The sequence below is a fragment of the Erpetoichthys calabaricus genome, chromosome 7 (genome assembly GCF_900747795.2).
Source record: "Erpetoichthys calabaricus chromosome 7, fErpCal1.3, whole genome shotgun sequence".
NCBI classification, from domain to species: Eukaryota; Metazoa; Chordata; class Cladistia; order Polypteriformes; family Polypteridae; genus Erpetoichthys; species Erpetoichthys calabaricus.
In genome coordinates this window covers 74245399-74271103 of record NC_041400.2, presented here as the reverse complement: position 1 = coordinate 74271103, position 25705 = coordinate 74245399, and the positions used below count along the sequence as shown (strand labels likewise).

At 34.8% G+C, this 25705-nt stretch overlaps 1 protein-coding gene across 1 annotated transcript in view; it reads left to right on the top strand.

Moving 5' to 3' along the window:
* Positions 1 to 2280: 2280 nt before the first annotated feature.
* cd8a (CD8a molecule) overlaps positions 2281 to 25705 on the top strand; it is a 58936-nt gene continuing 35511 nt past the window's right edge. The window contains exons 1-4 of the mRNA XM_051930156.1: positions 2281 to 2369; positions 3273 to 3620; positions 7823 to 7924; positions 21975 to 22094. Of these exons, the coding sequence (XP_051786116.1) occupies positions 2297 to 2369; positions 3273 to 3620; positions 7823 to 7924; positions 21975 to 22094 (643 nt within the window). The 5' untranslated portion in view covers positions 2281 to 2296. The remainder of the gene's footprint in view (positions 2370 to 3272; positions 3621 to 7822; positions 7925 to 21974; positions 22095 to 25705) is intronic.

Sequence of the window (25705 nt, the reverse complement as noted above, 5' to 3'; positions counted from 1 at the left end):
TCTTCAAGTATAATAATCTTTATCATCAGAAAGTAAAGAAATGCAAAAATGATATTCTGCAGTTAGGGAACTAGAGCTGAGCCATACCAATGGCATCATATTTCAAGAAGGAAATGTTAAGGAAATTTTCTGTTTTTTATTGTGATTGAGTATTTTTCAAGAAATTTAGTATGATCATGTGATGCCTGAATTATGTTTAGACATGTTCTCGTCATAATTGTGCCTTGTCTTGTGTTGTTTGCTATCATGTCTACTGAGCACATGACAGGAAGACAGATATACAGTTGGTCATGTGTGGAAATATTTCTGTTGACAGGAAAGGCGAAAAATATATATAACATTGCATACAAATGACAAGATTACAAGATGCACAATAGACACTATTACTTTAAAACTTAAAACAGGACTTTCTTATGTAAATAATTTATGTGAAACCCTTCTGTTCTCTTAGGAATACATAAAACACTCCAAACAAATAGTTAAGGAGAATGTGCAGAATGCGTATATAGATTTTGGTTTTCCTTTACCTCTCTGTCTTTGGAGTCAGTGAACTTAAACCAACATGCAGACTAGAGAACTGTTCATAAAAAGAAAGGCATTTAAATATATTGTTAAAGAACACACACAAGGACAATGAAAAAAATGAGGGCTTCCAGAGAAATCCTGTTTAATACAGGGGAACAAATAATGTGATCTAGACACTACTGACATTGCTTTTTGCACAAACATTATTATGTGCTGCAAGTCCTTGTGGTCAACAACGGTGCCATTATGAACAAGCATGGGAGTTTGTGAAGGGACCTGAGGTTGGAGTGACAGTGGTTGGAGAATTATGTGATGGTTGCTGGGGGTCATGCGTCTTCTGGTCTGATAAATTCAGAACTGCATAGGAAGCAAAGAGAGAAGTGAATTCTGACCTCTCCAGAAACCTACTTCTGTGATTCTACTAGCTTCGCTCTCATGGGCTCATGTGAAAAGGGCCATCCATTACAACATTCAGTCAGAACCAAAAACAATTTGAAATATCTTGAAAAATAAATGATTATGTATAATGTATAGATAATATTCTTGACAAAAGACACAATATTTTAGAACTCCAGCGGGCTTTAGAGAAACACAATTATGTACCTAATTCTTCTGCCTACAGGTATAAAGGTACAAGGCACTCACCTTAAGTGTTCTTTTCTCTTTCAAAAAATTCACTGTGCCCATTAGCATACAGTAGCAAAGATAAAACTCATACTGACTTTTGCACATTCAAATAAAACCATTACTGTGGCCTGTTCTAGCTTTATTGCTTAATTAAGCTGTTCAGTCCCATGTACTGTATGTTCTTTAATGACCTTATAGTTTGTCAACTGAGTTTTAAAGTTGGTAAAGTGAGGAAAATAATTTAACTGGTTAAACAGTGCCATTTACTTATTTTACCCATAAAAACTTACATAATTACTTTTACATTAAGTTGATTGATATGAATGGAGTCAAGTCTGGGCTTAAAGGATTCATTTATATCGGGTCATCTAATCATATATAGAAATTATTATGTTTCTTTGTCTTTTTAATACCACTCATTTTATTCATTTCATATTCCAAAATGTTGTTACAAGGAGCCAGGTTCTCCAACAGTAGAATCACACAAAGAGCAACCAAGAGACAACCTTGGGTATAACACACCAGGAGAAAGTATTCTTTTATGGAATTGGTAAAGCACAATAAAAAAATAACACCATTTATAGCAAAATTCGTCCAGTGCTGTTTTGCAGTTTATTTTCTAAACCTTCCTTTTTCATTACATCTTCACAGGCAGCCACCAGTAAACAACATTTAACGAAATGCCATTTAATTCTGGGATACACACATCGACAGACTCACAATGACCCTAAAAGGGTCAATTTAAAGTATCCAATCAACAAAGGAATGTAGAATAGTGAGAACAAAATCAAACTCATATACACATTGAGTGCCCAAGGTTCAGGAACTATGAGACAGCATTGCTTTCTAGAACATATACATTTTATTCTTCATTTCTAAAGACAGGTGAAACAAAATATAATGTCATAGACTTTTTTTAAGTAAGTCAAATTTAGAGCTACCTAACTGGAATTGAGTAGAAACTATAATTTTAAATGATCGAAACCTAATGAGAGCATGAAAACATGTCGCTCTAGGGGCACTTCTGAGCACCAGTAACCAGCCTCCAGCAACCATTCTGCTACTGTTTCCTGTCACTGAAGTGAAGCCCCCTGCAGTAAATTACATGCAGCATTCAGTCAGCTTTTTTTTGCAATACTGAAGGATGGCTCAACTTCTCCTAAGCACAAAAACTGGAACCATGCTATTGCTTTTCCTTCTACTGAAGCTGGTTCAGAGTAAGTTACTGAAACATGTATAAATATAAGACAACTCACTTTAAAGGTTACAAGATATACTTGAAAATTTTACATTTCTGTTTATTGTTCAAGGAGTAAAATAACTTTTCAAGATTGCAATTTACTTCCAAAAAAGAACTTTGCATAATAAGTAATGCTGGGCAGAGCAATGATTTTAAATGATAACTGCTTGTTTTATCCATGTATTAAACCGGAAACAATCAAGTTTGTGAACAACAATGTAAAATTCAGATTATTTATAATTTACAAGATTTTTTTTTACAAGTATGTTATTGTAAAAGCAGTCTGTTTCTGTTTGCAAGTAGACATTTGCCATTGACTTAAAACAATATTAGTCCTAGCAATATTATACTTTCATGAAGTTTATGTATTATTTTATCTATATTTTTAAGACTTTTTATTATACATGACTAAGACAATGTCAAAATGCGTGATCTGTCCCAGTGACTCCCTTAGAGATCATTGCTAATTAAAAATATACTAAATGTTTGTCAGTATGTATCAAGCATTTATACAATTTTATTAAGTTACAAATATATTAATGAAAAAATTCAGATGAACTAAGCAAGGTTAGAGACTACTGTTCTAAAGTTAGATGACATAATAGCTTAATGCTGTCCATGATCATGCTAATATTTACTCCTTATTGTCTTTCCAAAAAAAATATTTGGAACCTATTTTATAGGTAAATTTTAACAACAGAAGATATTTTTTAAAAACTATGTCATAACACAATAAATTACAATTGGAAATTAATGATGGAAAACTTTGCTTATTTATCAGCAAACAATCTGTTTTTTAAATTAGATTGGAAAGGAGTCTTTCCTGTACATTTCTAACTTTTTGATCCATACATACATTATTATCTTCTGTCTGTTTCAGGCTCTGATGAAAATATGAATTTTAAGCAAGACATGGAGCCCATTTCAGCTGAGGCAGGTAAATCTCTGACACTCTCGTGTTCTTCACTTCAACAAAGTCTACTAGATCATGGCATCTATTGGTTCAGACTGAAGCATGGAAGGATACCAGAAACAGTACTTATTTCTAACAGCTTAGGAACTGAAAAATATAACATGGATAGGGCTCATTTCAAAAGCAGTAAGAAGCCAACAGAATACAAACTGATAATCAATAATTTTAATTCTGGACTCGTTGGAATTTATTACTGTATGACAAACTTAAATAACATGATGTATTTTGGAGGAGGCACAAGCATATTAATAAAAGGTAAGATAATTATTTTCATTTTAATAATTATTAAGATTTGAACTGCATGATTTATCACACACTTAGTTTATATACAGTGTAAACATTTTGACATAATGCTTTACAGGCAATGTCTAGAACTACTCTTATTTTATTAAAATTAATTCAGCAAAAATTAAACTTAAAAGTGATTTTCTTTCACCTTTTTTCTCCATTCTGAATAACAGCTGTTATTCTGCAAAGTTAAATTAGTTAAGTACATTTTACAAAATTCATCATACAATGCACTAACATTGATTGAACAAAAAGTGGATTATTATAATACTCTGAAGAAAGACTGATAAAAAAGAAAAAATCTATGATTATTCACAAGGCCAGTTCTGTCTCAAATAGGACTGATTTTTTTCCACTGACACTGCACTGGTGACTGTAAAGTAATGGTCTATGCCACCATATAGAACAAAATATATTAACAAGATTTGATTTAAAATCTAATATAATTTTGTATGACTATTGCACCATGGTTATTCTCACACATACAGTATTTTTTAATCCCATATGGGCCGTAATCTATGTGGTATTTCATCTTATATCTAAAGACATGCATGTTACATTAATTAGAGATTCTAAATGGTCCAATGTGAGTACTAGTGTGGGTGTGTACAGTAGTGTATGCTGCGATGGGCTGGCACCCCACACCTCACACCTGACTCCACCTTTAATCAATAAAATGAAAAAGACGTACAATAGATAAGGGCACTGCAATTAATGATTTTTGCAATATACAAAACAAATTAACTCTTTCTCATATCAGTGGCCATCCTACACTCCCTCCCTACCTAACTCTCAACATTTGATGATGTTTTGTAATTTGTGTAAAATAATTTTTACCTTGGACACATGTAGTGCCTATATTAAAAATGCAATTTGCTGCTCTACTAACTCTAGTACTGAGTTATAAACTTTTTCACTAAAGAACATTTCATCACTCAATATTATTTTAATTGGTTGTTACTACACTATTGAAAAAACTTTTTGGTGTTTATCACTCATGCAGCAATGGACCATGAGAGAGCTAATGAACTTACTATGAAAATAAGGTTATTTATATTATATTTTAATGTGTGGTTTCAATGCTCATGCTCCTAAACATTAAGAATGATAATGCTGTGATGAGAATATTCTCAGAGAAGCACTGATAAAAAAAAACTAGTGCACATTAATGTTAATTTAGAAACATTGATTGATCCATCTCTGTGCACAATTGATCTAGAAAATAAAGCAGGGGCTGTGATGGGTGCTTTCTGTGCACTGTGTGCAAGACAGGAATCTTAAGCAAGGCACAATCACTCACGCACCAACACTAACTTATAATGGGCCAATTTACAGCCATTTGTTATTTTATGCTGCATATCTCTGTCTTTTTATTTTTAGAAGGAACTGAAGTACCCACTAAAAATCCACATAGACAGGAAAAGCAAACATACTCAACACAGAAAGCAACCAGGACAGGATTTGAGCCCAGAACAGACTCTCCAGCTGTAATCAATTGCTGGTCTGCTGGATCTAAAAGAGTACAAAAATATCTAACACTCATCTATGAACTTTATAGTTTTCTAATTGGTTGCTAAGATTTTTGTAATCTAGACTCAGACTATCTCAGTGATAATTTTTTCACCACTACATAAAGTCTTCTGTGATTATGAATGCCTCTTACTCCAAGAGACTTTCTAAGTAACATTGTATTAAGCTAATGAAGATTTTTCAGGTATCAAGACAAACTTTCCTTCACTAACTGCAATACTCCCCAGTCTGTTCAGAAAATATACACAAATATGTGTTAAGGCCTTTCAGTGAAACCACTTTGTTTTCAAATTACAGTACTTGTTTTATGTGTTTTTAAAATGTCTCCAGCCGCCAATTACTTTTCACTGCCCTTGTGAACCAAGGTGAACAGTGAGCCTCATTTGCATAATTTTAGTGCCTTAAAGTAAGTTAACAGATATATAATAAAGCAGACTTTACATGAAATTGACAAAATTTCTTAAGGTGTTCAATCCTAAAGTGACCCAATGACAGCTTCCCTTAACACCAGAAAAGTGTGTAATTTGCAATTCATTTCATTGTAGCATGCAAAACAAAAAAAACAGGACCGACACCCACGTCCTCTAATTATTATTAGACATGCCTATATTAAGTCCCTAAATTTTAAAGGAAACTACCCATTGCCTAAATTCATCAACAGGTGAATTAACTAGATAAAACCTGCAATGGACAGTGTCACTAATTGTTCTTTCAGGGCATTTAAATTAAAATTAGGTGCAGGTAATGAATGATTGAATAAACAGTCAAAATGAAGGCTGGAATATTTTCAATGAATTGACCTACTTAAGCAAAAAAGTGAATCAAATCGAACTTTCACTGTAACATTTCCGTTAAAATATGTAAATTAGAGATTTTGTCAAAATATACATAGCAACGTTTTCAAAACCTCCTATATCTACTACAGAAATTATGCTTTCTAGCTATGATAAAGATATGGGTAGTATCTCCAGACTATAGCAGTCTTTTCAAAAGAGCAAACTACTAGATAATTTGAGACAATATTGAGAAGAGGACTTTCAGTAAAATTTGTGTGAAATATAATAATTAAATTCAGAAATGTACATTTTATGCATCCTTTTTGATTTAGACTATTCAAAATGTACCCAGATCAAATTTTTAAGCATGATCACCTGTTTCACTGGATCATATGTTTTGTGAATGTCCCACGACCAGACCTTATTGAAGTAGAATCTTTGTATATTTATCATTGTCCTAACTGAGCACAGTTTTGGGTATAATCTGTGATATTACTGCTATTGTGATAACTCACATTATAAGTGAAAGGCTGCCTTATGTTCTGTAAAACTGAAAAAAAAACCACAGAGAATAGACCAATTTTTTTTTTTTAATGTGGGCAGTCATTTTGTAATTCTGTTAATTAATTTGTGCTGGAAACCCCCAGTGTAGGAGATTTCAATATTTCTGAATGTTTACTATGTATTAATTAAATATCTTTGTTCTTTGCTTTCTAAATGCATTTGAGCTGATTTGAACAAGTTGTAGCATTGCAAGTTTGACTGACTTACAACTTACTTCTTTTTTTAAATCAGTAAAATTAAGGGGGATAAATAAGTAACGTTACTAATACTAAACATTCAGAAAGGCTATAACTCCTTGTGCTATTTAATCAAACAAGATTAAACATCAAAATGTTGCTCCCAATAAAGTGTAAAAAATTCAGGAGGCCACTCAATTATGTTTAACTAATAATATGAAATATGATTAAGAAAGTATCTAAATTTTGCAAATGGAAAAAATAACATTACAAATTAAAACAGTGAATAAAATGTTTTGAAACACATAAAACATATTATTTAGCAAAAAAAAAAAAATCCATTTACTTCAGAATTGTTTTTTCTCAATGAAAACTGTAGACTACAAGAAGTCTGAATTTATTAAATGTAATGCAAACTACATATAAATGTACTGTATATATAATATTATTATTAGCCAATATAGAGTAGAAGAAACATTTAAGAAAAAAATTCTAGCCAGTCATCATCAGAAGTAGGAAAACAATGTTATGAACAATTAATCATTAAACTAATCATAAAAGAATATAAGCATTATTTTAAAAGAAAGAATAAAAAGCTCACATCCAAGCAACAATCTTAAATGATATTACAGAGAGAAGCAGTTTCAGATTCATCCATTATTGGACCTTCCATTTTACAAATAAAAGTACTCCATTTCAGATCACAGATAGCTATAGGAATGCTATGGAATCAGACATGATGCAGGAGTCATTTCTGCTTAAAAGCCAGCCTTATTATTGTGAAGTTTCACACACAAAGGCACATTTGCATAAAAATGCTATTCAAGTGATCATACACGCCTATGAGAGAAAATAAAATATGGAAATCTACTCCACATCTCTTGGACTCAGACAATTTCTGGGTCAAATACGAAAACTAGATTCTTGTAGTTGTGTGACCACTGAGCACCACTGCACCATCATGCTTTCCACTATTCATGCTATTAAATTTAACCAGGTATCTTATTTAAATGTGTCTTTCAAATTACTACTTTAGGCTTCACTGTCTTGTTGTTCCAATTACTATATACTAAAAAGCTTTGCAGAATAAATCTTGGTTATAATTGTTAATGTTTTCTTTAAGAGTTGAAGGCAGCTACTACTATTAAGACTCCAACAACAACAGCCTTTGAAAAACAATCAAACAGCACAAATAAACCGGATTGCTTCTGTACCACCAAAAAAGGTATTACAAACATTTGACTCCAGTGGGTATCTTTTTTTTTCAAATCATATATTTTTAGAGAATTATTCAAATTGCATTTGTTTTACTAATCTGATATTTAAAGTGTGTTGTGAACAATTTTTAAATGTTAAATAGTATGATTTAGTAGATGAAGTCACTGTATGTCTAGGTCATTTAGCAGTGAAGTGTCAAAAGCCGCACTTTGGCCTTTTTTTGATGCAGCTCAAATTTAACCAGAAATCAGTAACTAATTATTTGGATAATTTGAACAGTATCTAGGAGAAATGGCACAAATGGCAAACATCAAGTCCAAATAAATGGTAACTAAATAGCTTAACGTGTCATTGTATCTATATTGTAATGTTACCTAAGTGTAACCAGCACTCTCAAAAAAGTATTTTTTTCACATAGCAACTGAATGCATAACAGTTTTTATCTCTCTATACTGTATGTAAAACAACAAAACGTCATGCATTCAGCATCTGTCTATGAGTGGACATGATGTTCTCCAGTGTTCACAAGGGGGGTGGAATGTATGATGAACAAAAGCAGCAAGACATCCAAAGAAAGAGGAATGTAAGGACTAGCATATCTAGTGAACAGATGTTCTTAACTGAACAATGTGATTAAAACAGATGGATTTTCCACTGTGTTTTTGGGTCCATTTTATTAAACAGGCCTTTCACTATGTTGGTATTGTATAATGGATCAAAGAGTTCCCTGGCTAGGAACAACAAACAAGAAACAGGATAGTGTAGAATTTCCACATAAAAATAGAGAGATCAGTACAGTAAATCTTGTCAGGCATGGTGCCCTATAAGTTCAATATTTAGGAGCATTAATACATGAAGTGGTGGCGATCTGGGCTAGAATGCAAGTCATCAGGTGACCCAGCAGATGCCAAGGGATGTTGACCTTCTTTTTAGAGAGACAAAGTGAGGTCTAGATAGAGGTGGTTTAACTCTCTGTCGTTCAGCCATTAGCATGTATTCCCAGACTAAGAAGGGAGAATGTTCTAAACATATATTTTGCCAGGGGTTAATCTGGCCCACCTGAGAGACAAGAGTTGAGGGAGTGTGGTAGCTAGGTGCAGTGGCAAAATGATTATTTTGTTCTGATTATCTATTTATTTTTTCATAAAATTATTTGTTGCCTCCTGTCTGCTTTTTTATAACAAACATATAGTTTTTATACTTTTGGCTTTTTCAGCATTTTTACAGATATGCAAAGGCTCCACAATACAAATATAAAAAATAACTTATAGTAGATCAGCCACACTTTGGCCATGCAATTCAGTTGCTTTTCTTGTCTGTCCTACTTCCCGTCCCTAAAAGATAGTGAGTTAAGTGCAGGTGTGCAGTCTCTCCTGGTCTCTGAAATAATGTTGAATGTAGAACTGCTGCAGCCGCCTGATATCTCTACACCCCACATATTCAGTTGGGCCAGGGTATCAGGAAAATGGTGGGCTTTCAAAGGGACATTCTAAAGAAATATTAGCAAATGCTCTTTGAAACAAAGTACTAAAACCAAAATGAAACCGAAACTTATTGTCAAAAAAAAATCTAAAAGAAGACACTAGTATGTCTTCCCCTTGCTTTTCCCCTCTTGTCAAATGTAGGACTTTTGAGATGTATATTGCTGTTGTTTGAATTTTAATAAATGAACTGAGGATATTTCTCGCTTTATGTTCGTAATTGTACTGCACACTACAATTATGTATCAAACCAGTCATGGTGTGAACAAAAAAGTATGTTGCCTCACAGAACTAACCTCTAAGAGACCATATAAATTTTAATATTCTGTTCAGTTATAGATGTGCAAAATATGCCAATTGATCTCTCTGTTTTTCATTAGATATGTTAACAAAGATATTTGGCAATTAACAAACCTTTGTTTCATCCACTCAATATATAAGACCATTAAAGTCATGCAGAAAATTCACTGCAGTTCACTGCTCACAACGTATGCCATAAACAACCTGTTATAAATTTAAAACATACATTTTCAGTACATCTTTCTATAGATGATTAAATTGGTAACAGTGTGATGGTAGTACATGATTTGTTCTTCAAGCCATGTAGTTTCAGTCCTCAACACATTGTCATCCATCCTCCCATTTATTTTTAAACTATTCATGAACTTTGGATCTTGAAGAGGCTCTCCTGGCAGCACTGTAATACACTCGCGCGCACACACACACACACACACACACACACACACACACACACACACACACACACACACACACACATTCACTTATACAGAACCAATATATATAGTAGTGACCAAAATTTAATATATAGAAAGGAAACCAAAATACCCTGAGAAAAACACAGATAAGACACATTGCGAATATGCAGACTCATTACAGTTATTTTCTGGGCTACAGTTAAACCCAGGATTCTAGAGCTGTATAGCAGGAGTGTGAATCACTGCTTTGCCAATACAATATCGAAAATACAAACTAAACAGTGCTATAAAACACACGTAATAACAAAATGAAGAACTAAAGAGAGGTGGAAATATACCTGACAAATGATCTACTGTATGCAATGCAACTAAAGACAGAAGGTACAAACCAAAAGCACTGGATATATTGATTAATAATAGGTAGAGCAATGTAATTTATTCTGTTAAACAGTTTTGTAGTGATAGTACACTCTTTTTGAATAATAAAGATTGTGAATAATAAGGACACAACTGAAAAAGCCAGAGAGAAAAATGAATACAGAGACAGATGGAAATGAGATTCAGGAGAAAAGCCTATCAATTTACAGTGCATCCAGAAAGTATTCACAGCGCATCACTTTTTCCACATTTTGTTATGTTACAGCCTTATTCCAAAATGGATTAAATTCATTTTTATCCTCAGAATTCTACACACAACACCCCATAATGACAACGTGAAAAAAGTTTACTTGAAGTTTTTGCAAATTTATTAAAAATGAAAAAATTGAGAAATCACATGTATATAAGTATTCACAGCGTTTGCTCAATACTTTGTCGATGCACCTTTGGCAGCAATTACAGCCTCAAGTCTCGTTGAATATGATGCCACAAGCTTGGCACACCTATCCTTGGCCAGTTTCGCCCATTCCTCTTTGCAGCACCTCTCAAGCTCCATCAGGTTGGATGGGAAGCGTCGGTGCACAGCCATTTTAAGATCTCTCCAGAGATGTTCAATCGGATTCAAGTCTGGGCTCTGGCTGGGCCACTCAAGGACATTCACAGAGTTGTCCTGAAGCCACTCCTTTGATATCTTGGCTGTGTGCTTAGGGTCGTTGTCCTGCTGAAAGATGAACTGTTGCCCCAGTCTGAGGTCAAGAGCGCTCTGGAGCAGGTTTTCATCCAGGATGTCTCTGTACATTACTGCAGTCATCTTTCCCTTTATTCTGGCTAGTCTCCCAGTTCCTGCTGCTGAAAAACATCCCCACAGCATGATGCTGCCACCACCATGCTTCACTGTAGGGATGGTGCCAGGTTTCCTCCAAACGTGACACATGGCATTCACACCAAAGAGTTCAATCTTTGTCTCATCAGACCAGAGAATTTTCTTTCTCATGGTCTGAGAGCCCTTCAGGTGCCTTTTGGCAAACTCCAGGCGGGCTGCCATGTGCCTTTTACTAAGAAGTGGCTTCCGTCTGGCCACTCTACCATACAGGCCTGATTGGTGGATTGTTGCAGAGAAGGTTGTCCTTCTGGAAGGTTCTCCTCTTTCCACAGAGGACCTCTGGAGCTCTGACAGAGTGACCATCGGGTTCTTGGTCGCCTCCCTGACTAAGGCCCTTCTCCCCCGATCGCTCAGTTTAGATGGCCAGCCAGCTCTAGGAAGAGTCCTGGTGGTTTCGAACTTCTTCCACTTACAGATGATGGAGGCCACTGTGCTCATTGGGACCTTCAAAGCAGCAGAAATTTTTCTGTAACCTTCCCCAGATACAGTATGTGCCTCGAGACAATCCTGTCTCGGAGGTCTACAGACAATTCCTTTGACTTCATGCTTGGTTTGTGCTCTGACATGAACTGTCAACTGTGGGACCTTATATAGACAGGTGTGTGCCTTTCCAGATCATGTCCAGTCAACTGAATTTACCACAGGTGGACTTCAATTAAGCTGCAGAAACATCTCAAAGATGATCAGGGGAAACAGGATGCACCTGAGCTCAATTTCGAGCTTCACTGCAAATGCTGTGAATACTTATGTACATGTGCTTTCTCAATTTTTTTATTTTTAATAAATTTGCAAAAACCTCAAGTAAACTTTTTTCACGTTGTCATTATGGGGTGTTGTGTGTAGAATTCTGAGGGAAAAAATGAATTTAATCCATTTTGGAATAAGGCTGTAACATAACAAAATGTGGAAAAAAGTGATGCGCTGTGAATGCTTTCCAGATGCACTGTACCTTCTGTAAAAGAAGAGTTAAGAAGCAGGCAAACAATTCTTTGGGTACCAGTTGGAAAACCCCTTCTATTGACTAAAAAAACAGAAAAAAACACTTGTTGATTAACAGGGAGGTTTTGTGCTCTCCTGATCAACATTAGACAGCACCTTCTCAATGCAAAGATGGTTTTTTAACGCAACAAAGTGATGTTGTTCTGTAATTAGAGGAAGATAACCAAGGATGAGAGATCTTCCTGGGATTGACAGTCTCAGAGTTGAGAAAGAAATGTTCCCTTGTTTCTCTAATAACCCTTTGTTGTGATCCCCTATGCTTATTCCCAATGGGCTTATGTAAATAAGTATGCTCTTGACACTTCCTATACACTGATGTCCTCCATGTCACCAGTATAAAATGGAGTTTATTATTATATTAGTCATGCCAACAAATTTTGGTTGAGAAATTACCAATGCTATTGTCTTCCTCTACAAAAATATTAATAATATAATTAGGTGCCTCACAAAATAAAAAAACAGTTGTGAAGCAAAATAAATTTAATAAAAATACCAAATGTAAGAGCCTAATCAGAATTTTAAAAAATATATTTAAAATAAAATACAACACAACATTCTGGCTTTGGTGTTTGATCATGTAGAGAAAAGTCAAGCAAAATGACACCTTTTATTGACTAACTAAAAAGATTACAATGTGCAAGCTTTTGAGGCAACTCAGGCCCCTTCTTCAGGCAAGATGTCATTAAAGGTGTCATTTTGTTTGACTTTTATCTACAATATTAATGGCAAACATGGTACAACACTCTAGTACTACAGACATGCAAGTGTTTGGTGATGAAATTTATAGCCTGTCTTCTTCTCACCTTTTACTAGTGGAACATAAGTGATGCTCTCTTTGCTAAGAGCTGCAAACAAAAAACAGTCCCACCGGTCTACTGCTGCCATTTATTTTGTACAGATTAACAATAGATAAACATGTTATATGTAATTGAAGATAATCTTGTTTTATTTGAACATCATAGCTTACAACTAGTAAACAAAACAAAAGTAAAAACAAAAGTAATTTTTTTATTGTCGACTATTTGTTTCCTCTGCCGCTTATTCATACTCAATAATGCATATAAATGTTCTAGGCCCTGTCGCCATATTATTTTCAATATTATTCTTGCAGTTTTCTTACTTTTATTTGTAATTTAAACAATAAACACAAATTCTTTGTATAAGTGATGTAATTATAATCAATGGTTTCCAATATGCTTTTAGATTTCTCTCACATTTGAACTTGTTTTACTCTTTATATACTGCATGAAAGTGAGGCCTAATGGCCAAGTTGCTGAACTGCAATCCACTGGGCTGTCAATTCACTAACCAGTGCCGATTCACTGATCAAGTCACTCACTTAACCTGTTTCTTCTCCAGTTGTTGTAACTATACACATAGACATTTGTGTTATAGATGTATACATCTTAAGTATCTTAACATGGCGTTTGTAATGTAGGAAAGAAGTACATAAGATGACATTTATTTGTTTGAATGTGATTTACATTTTCATTACCTTTGTTAATAACATAAAATAAATAAATATTTAAATGTTGGTAAACATATATAGAGATGAGAAGAGACTGACCCATGTTATTCCATGGTGTGAAGAGGACAAATATTACAGATATATCCTATCATGCAAAGTGTTTCAATAGAAACTGCTGTGGTTGAGACACCTTGATTAAACAGGATGCTCATAGATCCTTTTGCTGTTAAGGTGTGGGTTGACTTATGATATCTAGAGGGAGGACAAATGTGGGTAAGGGCTGGAGTGGGTAGTGGGAGGTTCCATCAAGGGTATATTATATTTGCTTTATGGAAATCGCTTGTTGTTGTGCTTGCTATTAAAAAACCAAAATTGATCACAAGGAATGAAAAAATAGTACTCTCACAGAACACTGATTAAATAAAAATACATTTTATTAAAGGCATAAAAATACTTTCAGAAGAAAACCTTTTATATGCAGAATGAAACAGATTAGTAAAAACAAGACATTGGGTTATTTTGAACTTGCCTGGTCTTTATTAACAGTTTTACAATCAGTACAAGTTATAAACGTCTTTCCTAGCATGTCATTGTATGTTGTTCACCTTAATATTTTAACTTTTAGTTCATCTGATGTGTCCTCAGTAGTTTTAACTGAAATATATACTAAAAAATCAAGCTTAAGACTTGTTGCACCTTTACTTTTTGAGTTATATCTGTCCATTTCATGCTCCCACTTATGCGTTCTGAGGCACAGCTAAAGTAAGATAAAGATAAAGATGGAAGGCAGTAATTTACACACACAAAAATCTTAAAACAATGTATAATTTCAAATTACTGTCTTTGGACTATGGCAGAAAACTGAACAGCTGCAAGAAAACCAAGAAAAAGAGCAAGAAATTTGAAGTCTAAGTGCTGTGAGCCAAAAAATGACTCTGCATCATTATGCTACTGTGCCTTTGCTCTGGACTAAACAATTTTAAATTGAGCAATGTATTAGTAGTAGAGAAGTCTGCAACATCTTCTTGTTAAATGATGACCTTTCCACCTACCGTCTCACCAAATTACACAAACGGATGCTGAATTCACACCTGCTTCAGTATCTTAGAGCAATGTCGGCTAAATAAATGTGAGTCTGTAGCATTAACAGATGTTTGTGGCTCCTTTCAGAAAAACTGCTGCAAGCTCTGCACCAAAAATGAAGCACCAGGATTTTATTTGCAGACATCTTTAAGTTCTCTGAAATATACAATCTGATAAATTAGTATATGTTGCTTATTATTTAAGCAAAAACATTTTTGAAATAGTAGACTGGAACAGTATAAATGTTTGTTAAGTTTTTCTTTGAATGACAGTTCTTTGATTATATATGAAGGGAGCAAAAGTTGTAAACGTTATATAAACTTAACATATAGCTAGACCCTCTATGTCTACATTTATTGTCATATTAAAAGAAGTGCTGTTTACATTTTTAACTGAAATGTAACCATCCAGAATACATTTACAGCATACAGTTACTTGAATAGTTTGCAAGTTTAAATCAATAGTTTTTTTGTCAGTTTCGGTCTTTATCAGTCCATTGAAAGACTAATATGAATAATATTTTCTGTATTAGGGTTGCACGGTAGTGCAGTGGTAGCACTGCTGCCTCGCAGTTAGGAGACCCGGGATCGCTTCCTGGGTCCTCCCTGCATGGAGTTTGCATGTTCTCCCCGTGTCTGCGTGGGTTTCCTCCGGGCGCTCCAGTTTCCTCCCACAGTCCAAAGACATGCAGGTTAGGTGGATTGGCGATTCTAAATTGGCCCTAGTGTGTGCTTGGTGTGTGGGTGTGTTTGTGTGTGTCCTGCGGTAGGTTGTCACCCTGCCTGGGATTGGTTCCTGCCTTGTGCCCTGTGTTGGCTGGGATTGGCTCCAGCAGACCCCCGTGACCCTGTGTTTAGATTCAGCAGGTTGGAAAATGGATGGATGGATGGAAATATATGAATAAATGCTAAATAAACAAACAAGCACACAGAACAAACTTAACTATAACTTTTAATATCAAATAAAAATATTGTTTTTGTAATGATCAAATCTTGGAAGTGAATATTTAGGTGTATCCTCATTTTTTATTGCATGTCACAATTGCACATGCCTACATTTTCTGAAGGCAAAGTCATCTATGAGGTCATCACACGATAGCTTCTGTGAGAGGTCTGAGATGATGCTGATGATAGCCAAACTGCTTATATGTTGTTGTGCCATGGATGACCTTTAGTATGTCTTGATGAGGTTAAGTTTTAAAAAACTGGTAACTGAAAGAGTTGCTGCAATCCGGAGGGCAACCCATAGATTTGGACTTCAATGGTATTTAATGACAATGATATATCAATAGATTAGTTTCCTTTATAAATGAAGACCCAAATAACAACAACAACAACAACAACAACAACAATAATAATAATAATAATAATAATAATAATGGTCCAGGGTATCAATATGCTGATACTCTGTTTCTTGATATAACCAACAGTATCACTTAGTGTTAAAACTACTACTACTACTACTACTACTACTAATAATAATAATAATAATAATAATATAATATAAAATAGAAGTACTAATAATAAAAATTATATATAAAATATGACTGCTACTAATTATAATATTAAAATACAAAACTACTACTTCTACTACTAGTACTGAATGTGCTTAATAAACTTGCTTAATGCCATAAATACAGGGTCAAAATAAAGCTGAACATTTAGATATTTAAAAATGAACATGTGAATGTATCACCTACACTTATGAATTTATCTAAACTGTATTTTGTCCTTCCAATGACAGCAGATAGCAATAAAACATTAACCAGATCAGTAATATTACCTACCAAGTTAAACTGAGCTAATTGTCCTTTTTGTATGTCAAAGTTGCTTGAATGGTGCTTTTCCATGCTTCAGCTAATAGCTAACTAGTAAGCAAGAGAGCCTCCATGTTGGTGAAATTTACAAACAGTCCTCAGTGTAGTATCTCTCAGAAAATTTAATATGTCGACTAACATTAGGAGCCTTTAACAATGTGTAGAGGTTTGGTATCATCAGATTAAACACTCAATATCAGAATTTTTAACATAATGCTACTCTACTGCTACTCCAGTAAACCGCTAGCTTTAATGTAGTGGCAATTGATGTTACAGTAGCTAGCTTGCTGGAAGTTAGAAAAATGTAGATTTCTAAATACAACTGCTTTTGTGTTTTGTTTTTTCTGCACTCCTGACTGGTGTTGACTCTCTTCTCATTAATGAAAAATCATCACAACAGGCGACTGCCAACAATGTTAATCTGACGATTCATGAAACAGCAATAACCCCAATAAACTTCTGGAGCTCCACTCCATTGAGCATGTTGTTAGTTTACATTATACTTCAGTGATGTTACGCAATATGCCTGGTTATGCTATAGTTAAGATTAGGGTGATTGGAGGTGTTATCTGACAAGCCAAGTAAACCAAGCAACAAAAATGTGCAATCTGGCTGTCCAGCGAAGCTACTGAATCGTGGAGATCTGCAAACACCCAACATGTCCCCCCCCACATCGGTCCTCTGATCATTCGCATATAAGAAGGGGCGGCTCTCATATTCTATTGTAGTGTTAAATAACAAACACAGGAACTTAATAACTTTTAATCCATTCATTCAATAACCCATTCTCATTCTCAGAGACTTTCCCACCAAAGTGGGACCCAGGCATGGGCTGATCACCAGTCCAATGTAATGAACACTCACACACACACTTGCTCATTCCAATTATCCTAAAATACACATATTTAGCATGGGGATTGAAAAAATGACATACATTACATTTACATATTTGGCTGACCACAAAAATTTAAAGACAAGGTCACAATACTCATTTTTAGCAGTAGGTGAGGTGCTTTACAATCTGAAAGGATCACATACACCCACTACTACTTCAGATCATGTGGAGCTAGTGAAGGTGGTTAAACAACTTTTAGTATTTCTTCAAAGCTAACATAACATAGAATTCTTAAAACTGATTACATCAGTTAAGACGTTTTAGGGCCTGTGCCTATCCTGGCTGCATCAGGCATAAGGCAGGGACTGAAAATTAAAGGGCTGCCACTCCATAGGATGGCCTATTGTGCATATTTATATATAAAAAAGATAATAAACATCAACATGAACAGCATTCAGAATGATGTCTATGTAAACCAACAGAGTGCTAGGAAGTAGATATAATATATTATTATATATTATAGTTGATTAGCCACCAGGGACTTTACAAATAAATGTATTTACAAATAAGTCAAAAATATTGCATAACACAAGTTATAAATATTCCTTATGTTGTAACCACAGAAAGGTTCCATAGTTACAGTGCATCTGGAAAGTATTCACAGTGCATCACTTTTTCCACATTTTGTTATGTTACAGCCTTATTCCAAAATGGATTAAATTCATTTTTTTCCTCAGAATTCTACACACAACACCCCATAATGACAACGTGAAAAAAGTTTACTTGAGATTTTTGCAAATTTATTAAAAATAACAAAATTGAGAAAGCACATGTACATAAGTATTCACAGCCTTTGCCATGAAGCTCGAAATTGAGCTCAGGTGCATCCTGTTTCCCCTGATCATCCTTGAGATGTTTCTGCAGCTTAATTGGAGTCCACCTGTGGTAAATTCAGTTGACTGGACATGATTTGGAAAGGCACACACCTGTCTATATAAGGTCCCACAGTTGACAGTTCATGTCAGAGCACAAACCAAGCATGAAGTCAAAGGAATTGTCTGTAGACCTCCAAGACAGGATAGTCTTGAGGCACAAATCTGGAGAAGGTTACAGAAATATTTCTGCTGCTTTGAAGGTCCCAATGAGCACAGTGGCCTCCATCATCCGTAAGTGGAAGAAGTTCAAAACCTGGCACCATCATGCCGTGGGGATGTTTTTCAGCAGCAGGAACTGGGAGACTAGTCAGGATAAAGGGAAAGATGACTGCAGCAATGTACAGAGACATCCTGGATGAAAACCTGCTCCAGAGCACTCTTGACCTCAGACTGGGGTAACAGTTCATCTTTCAGCAGGACAATGACCCTAAGCACACAGCCAAGATATCAAAGGAGTGGCTTCAGGACAACTCTGTGAATGTCCTTGAGTGGCACAGCCAGAGCCCAGACTTGAATCCGATTGAACATCTCTGGAGAGATCTTAAAATGGCTGTGCACCGACGCTTCCCATCCAAGCTGATGGAGCTTGAGAGGTGCTGCAAAGAGGAATGGGCGAAACTGGCCAAGGATAGGTGTGCCAAGCTTGTGGCATCATATTCAAAAAGACTTGAGGCTGTAATTGCTGCCAAAGGTGCATCAACAAAGTATTGAGCAAAGGCTGTGAATACTTAAGTACATGTGATTTCTCAGTTTTTTTATTTTTAATAAATTTGCAAAAACCTCAAGTAAACTTTTTTCACGTTGTCATTATGGGGTGTTGTGTGTAGAATTCTGAGGAAAAAAATGAATTTAATCAATTTTGGAATAAGGCTGTAACATAACAAAATGTGGAAAAAGTGATGCGCTGTGAATACTTTCCGGATGCACTGTATGTAACTGACAACAATTTACAAATTAAGTGCGTATTATTTTAATCCAACTGTTTTTTACATTAGCTAAAGTGAAAATAATAATAATAATTTCCAAAGAATTGTTGCAGTTTTCTATATGGTGCTGTTTTATACTAAGCACTATCAGAGTAAAAGCAAATTAACTGAATACTGGAGGTGATCAATAGTGAAAGTTCAATTAATGTATGTATGCTCAGCTTTACCAGGGAAATTAAAATTAGCATCAGTACAGTAATTAAAAACTGCCTAATTTTACAAAAAAAACTTGTGTAGCAGTCCTTCCTTTCACATCCTGCACATTTAAACAAATGAAGTGACTTTCTCTAACTTGAAGATAAAAGAGTTAGCACCAGTAGAGTGAGTTCTAGAGTGTACACTTATGAAAAATAAAATTAAAACTTGATAAAAAATGTAAAGTACAAAGATCCTAGGATAAGTTGGGAAAAGGATCTTTCACTTAACACCTCTGTAAAGGAGTGGAAGGCAACTATACATAGAATACATTCCAGCTCCATATGCACAAAGCATTCAATCATTCAACTTAAAATCTTTTATTGAGCACATTTATCTAATTTAAAATTATCCAAAATGTATCCAGGGTAAGATTCAACATGTGAATGCTGCAATTATTGCTACAGCCTCAGTTGGCCACTTGTTTTGTGTATGCACCAAATTAACATCATTCTGGACCAAAATCATTGAATTCCTATACATAGTTGAAGGAGCAGAATATGAATAACAATTTTAGAAGTGTGAGGCAGCAATGCTAGCACTGCACCAACACACTTCTAATATGCAGTATAAATACAGAACAAAATATTGATGACCTTGTATAGCAAGGAACCTCAAATTTTTCTTCCAGATTCAACAAAACATTAAATTATACTGCGCATAAGAAAACCATGTTGTAGTGAAATATGATAAAAGTGAAAAATTTTGGCCTAAGTGGAAAACCTGAATTCTTCTGAAAACCCTCTATAGCGCTGTACTACTATCAAACAAAAAGTAGTGGCTAAATTACAGCATAAAACTCACTCTCCTCTGTAGTCTTGTAAAGGTTTGATAAGATATGGAGGAAAGAAAGGTTAGTAACTGCTTGCTTCAGCCTGTTAAAGAACTATAGGAAGTGTACAGTACACTACAAACATTCATAAATGTTATTTATCTAATAGTAGTTCAAATATAAAAGGATGATTCACATATTGTTCACTGCTTCTAATTTAGTAAAGAAGACTTAAGATGAACTCTTACTTGCCATCCTAATTACTTGTATAGTTAGCCTTCATTCTTTAGACGGACAGTTGCGCTTTGTTCCCAACTCACATAGCGATTGCCATGTCTGTGGGATACGCATTTCCAAGCAAACAGCATTGTGATTGTGGACTCTGCCCTCACTCAGGACACCATCAGCAGCATTTTAAATGTTGTGATCAGTCAATATGCCATGTAGATAGACATCTGAAAAGACAATTTCCTAATGTTAATGTACCGTAATTTAAGCATTTTAAAATAATTCCACATTTGTAATTCCGAGGTTATACATTATATTCTGGGATTTTTTCTTTAAATGATAGAAATTAAGTATTTGCTTCATATGAGATTACAATGTTCAAACTTTGGGAGTACTGACTCTAAGGCTGAAAGAAATATTATGGCAGAATTTATAATTCATCAATAAAGAATCATATATTTTCAGTTGACTTAGAAGTTCAACAAAAAAAACTGATCAATTTTATTAGTATAAAAGATGCCCATGCAAGATATCATTAGCAAAACTATCCTAATCTATGGCTAACATGAATGCAGTTGCTTATAAAGTTTCATCTCTACTAGCAGAAGATTTCTTGAGTAGACACCTGAGGAGGATTTATTTAATTGAGAATTAATTGTTCACTTAATCTGCTTTAAAGATTACGCCTTTTTTGGGCTGATGTTTTTCTTCAAATCTGCAGATTCAAATTTGTGCATTTTTTTTAATATCTTAGTAAAGATGAATTTATTAAATCTGTTATACACAAATTTTGACTGGTATTTTCCTCATTATTTATCTGTGTTAACTGTTGGCCCTGCACCAGTGATTGTGGTGTATATGTGCATGTGGTCTGCAGTCGGTGAACACCTTGTTCAGGATTGGTTCCTGTTGGGGTGAGCTCTGATACCCTGCTATTCTGAATTGGATTTGCAGATTTAAAAATATATGTATGTCTTGATGGATGGATCTGAAATAGAAAGAATTAAAATAAACATTTTTTTATGAAAATTTGAGAGTAAAATTTGGTCAATCAGGCTGTACCTTCCTGAAAACAGAATAATTGATCTAGAAAAATATACTTTGAGAAGACTAAAAATGTTATTAAAAACGTATTGAATAAGTAGAATCTGGTAGTTAATTTTATATTTTACTTAAATTAAAATGGATTCATATTCATTCAAGAGTTTAATTAATTATTTGCTTGGTTATTTATTTTGACTTTGTTTTTTCTTCAATTTCTTGATTTATGCAAACATTTTAGCCCATGATGCCACTGGTTTCAAGCCTGGGTTGAAGTGTAGCATAGCCATTTTTGCCCCTCTGGCCGTCGGGTGCATTGTTCTTCTAATTCTTCTCATCACCAGCATTGCAGTATGCAACAGTAAGTAAATATTTTTCTTTTTCTTGGCAAAGTGTAGGAGACCCTTATTTTATTTTGCTTCAGGTCATATCATCAGTTATTATGTATTGTACCCAGCATGGCTTCAGCACAAAGCTCATCTCTCCAGCAGTTAGTCCCAACTGCAGATAGAGCTGCATCAAAACTGACTTGAAAAGAGTATATTAATAGCATATGTAGTTGAAAATAATAAAGTTAATTTTCATGTATGGGTCATTATATTAAATTATTATATTAAATTGTCTTATTAGAATAAACACTACCAACAAAATAAAACAATATGTACATGCTTCAAAGTTTTACATTGTCCAAAAGAAATAAAAGTGAGGCTTCATTGAGACAACTTTCATTTGGGACGCTGAATTACTGTATATCACATGACTTAGAGAGTGGTCATACATTGTAATTGGTTATAATGTTCACTTCTGTTGCAGCAATCAAATATAACACAATTCTGATTTTATAATTTTGGTCATTATTAATGTTTATTCTGCAATGACTGCAAATTTGGGGTTGAGATATGCTTTTTATTTAGATTATACTTCATAACTGATCTAAGATTACATTGGACTGTTTTGGTTTTTTTTAAATATACAACCCTAATTTATACTTTTAAACGTTATGATTGGCACTTTTTCTAGACCATACCAAAGGTAGAGTGCCCAAAAAGCATAGAATTCAAGACAGTTTATAAATATATTTATTTTATGTAGCATCATAACTCATAAATATCCTATTTAATAATGGCCATACAGTATTATTGAATTTATATATTTGTATATTTTTTTATTTTTCACTATCACCATTGGTGAGACGTCTGTATTTTTAACTGTTAAAGGAAAATCTAAAGATAGTGTATGTGTATCTCCCTGGACCATTTTTCAGTAAATTAATGAAAACATTAGATTTGGTTCCCGCATAATAGACATAAGTTAAAAAACAAAATCGGAAGCCATCTTATTGTGGGTAACAAGTGGGTATAAGTGAAGGTAATCTTCTCACCCCCACATATTACATGCTACAAACTAATATTTGACGATGATTCAGTGTGTGTGTGTGTGCTTTTTTTTCTTTTCCACCAACTATTAGAGAAGCTGGCATTTTGAAAATGATACACCTACCAAATACACAAAAACACAGAAGTCTGTCTTTTCTTGTAAGTCATTTTATAATTGACAAGACATACACAATGAAACGTACTTCATACGTTGGCTGGTATGAAACTAAGAATAATAATATCTGAATGCAGACAGAAACTACTTTATGTTGGGATACATTCATTTCGCAAAATATGGTTTCCATTAAAAGATGCAGAAGACTACAGAAATGTTAGCCATACAGTAATGATAAATAATCTCTAGAATGATAACCATCCATCCATCCATTTTCCAACCCGCTGAATCCGAACACAGGGTCACGGGGGTCTGCTGGAGCCAATCCCAGCCAACACAGGGCACAAGGCAGGAACCAATCCCGGGCAGGGCGCCAACCCACCACAGTCCAGAATGATATATCAGAGCTTAGTAGAACCTTAAAGGCCTATTTAACTAAGTAACTTTGACAATGCCTTCCCTAGAAATAATCTCTTCAAATGAATAATTTTAAAAATCACAGCAGTGTATGAAAATAACAATTTAACATCAGTACTGCCGTATATCCAGTCATAGCCTAAGTTAGACTGCTGTTCTTCAGTCCGTCGCTTTCCTAAACGAAAACTTTTTAGGAAGGGTTAATTTGTCATTTCATATCTTTTGCTATCCCGCTTAATCCTGAGCAGGGTCGCGGGTTGGGGCCAGAGCCTAACCCAACAAGCATAGGGGTCAAGGCAGGAACAACCACTGATCAGGGCGCCAGTCCTCAAGATGAGCACACACAAACCCATGTATACTGGGGCCATTTTTTATAACACGTATGTCTTTGGACTTGGGGAGGCAACGAACTCTGAGGAAACCCACACAGCCACCGAAGAATGGTACTTTTATAGTGTATATTAATAACGGCGTTGATATACCTTCATATTTATTGCGAAAAAATTTGTGATCATCGGATCAGTAAAAATAAATTACATACTGCCACAGATGAATCCAAAAATTGTTGAAATATAATGTGTAAGAGCTCGTTCAGCTGTTGAAATCAAATGGGCGGTGATGTTTACTTATAATTTTAAAAGACGCAACCTGACACATACACAAATCTAGGTTTTCTTAACACTGTCATTACTTATGTCGATTCGAAGGCCAACCTGAAATACGTTTTGTGGATATTGAAGAAAACCAGGGGACCTAAAAAACGCCAAATATGAGCAGGAATTAAATAGTGTAGCGGTGAGACGCGACTGTAGGCTTGATATCGGAAGAAAAAATTAATTTTGTTGATATTTAGCTTTCCAGAATCAGGATGCTTTTCACAACAACTAAAAATCGTAGCGATTAACTAGTAACTTGATGCACATGCTTACTTTTTGTGCGTTTCAAAACGCTTCTTAAACTGCCACTCGTAGTGAGTGTGAAGTGGTATTCTGTTAACTCCGACTGAAAACCAATCGATCGACAGAATCATTATGTATTTTTTCATTGGTCCATTGGTGGAAGGAAATAAACCTGTGTCAAATAATAAGCAAACATGACGTTATAAGGGAAATACCAAATACCACAATGTGAATATGAATAAGCACGCGTATTGCTTCTAAGACGGACGCAAAATGCATGACGGACATTTGCTCTAAAAAGCACACTTTTTAAAGAAGAATCTGTCATTCTTTTAGGTGAAGGCACAGTGTAGTGGTTTACAAAGTCACACAGCAGCTTTTCCAACAGGGAGAAAAACTAAACTGGGATGATACAATGAAGTGAATATGTCCACGCATGACAACCTCACTTTACTGTCTTTCAGACACATAACGCTGTACCCGGACAGACTGTTTGCAGTTTGTAAATTAATTTTGTATTATCCCCCGCATTCACTAAATGAAACAAATAAATTCAACTATACAATAAAAGTTCCCTACACTCATTTGGAGGTTGTACGATGTTTTATATAGAAGGAATAACTCGAGTTTAATGCAATGCAAAATAAAAAATAACAATTCACAGTACTGCTTATGAAGACAGCGGAAGTGCATTTTCCACATACTGTACATCAGCTCTTCGTGGCAACTACACCGTTGTATCATTTTGCATTGTATTGTATCACTATATTATTTTTCGTCTGCTGTCGGAGAATTACAGGAGTCCATAAGTTTATACGAAGGCGATGCCTTATCATCAGGTAAACTAATAAATTTTTCACTTCTTGCCTTTTGACACACCGCCTAATTGGCTCAGATGAAAGTATTGTGGGTGCTTGCAGACAACTTTTTCACAGAATTCGTAAAAAAGGTGCAAAAATCATCTGCATCCTCAATGTAGAAAACCTTAATGGCAGGTGTAACAAGAATCCAAGAGGCCGAGCGTATAAGTGGATATCGATTACATCCCCTTGGTTTATTTAAATAATGTTAAGTGCTGAGGTAGTGAGGTGGTGCGCGGAGACACAAAACAAGAGTTCAACTGAGGTTCTGGGTGATCTTTCTTTATCTCAGCCATACTCTGTAA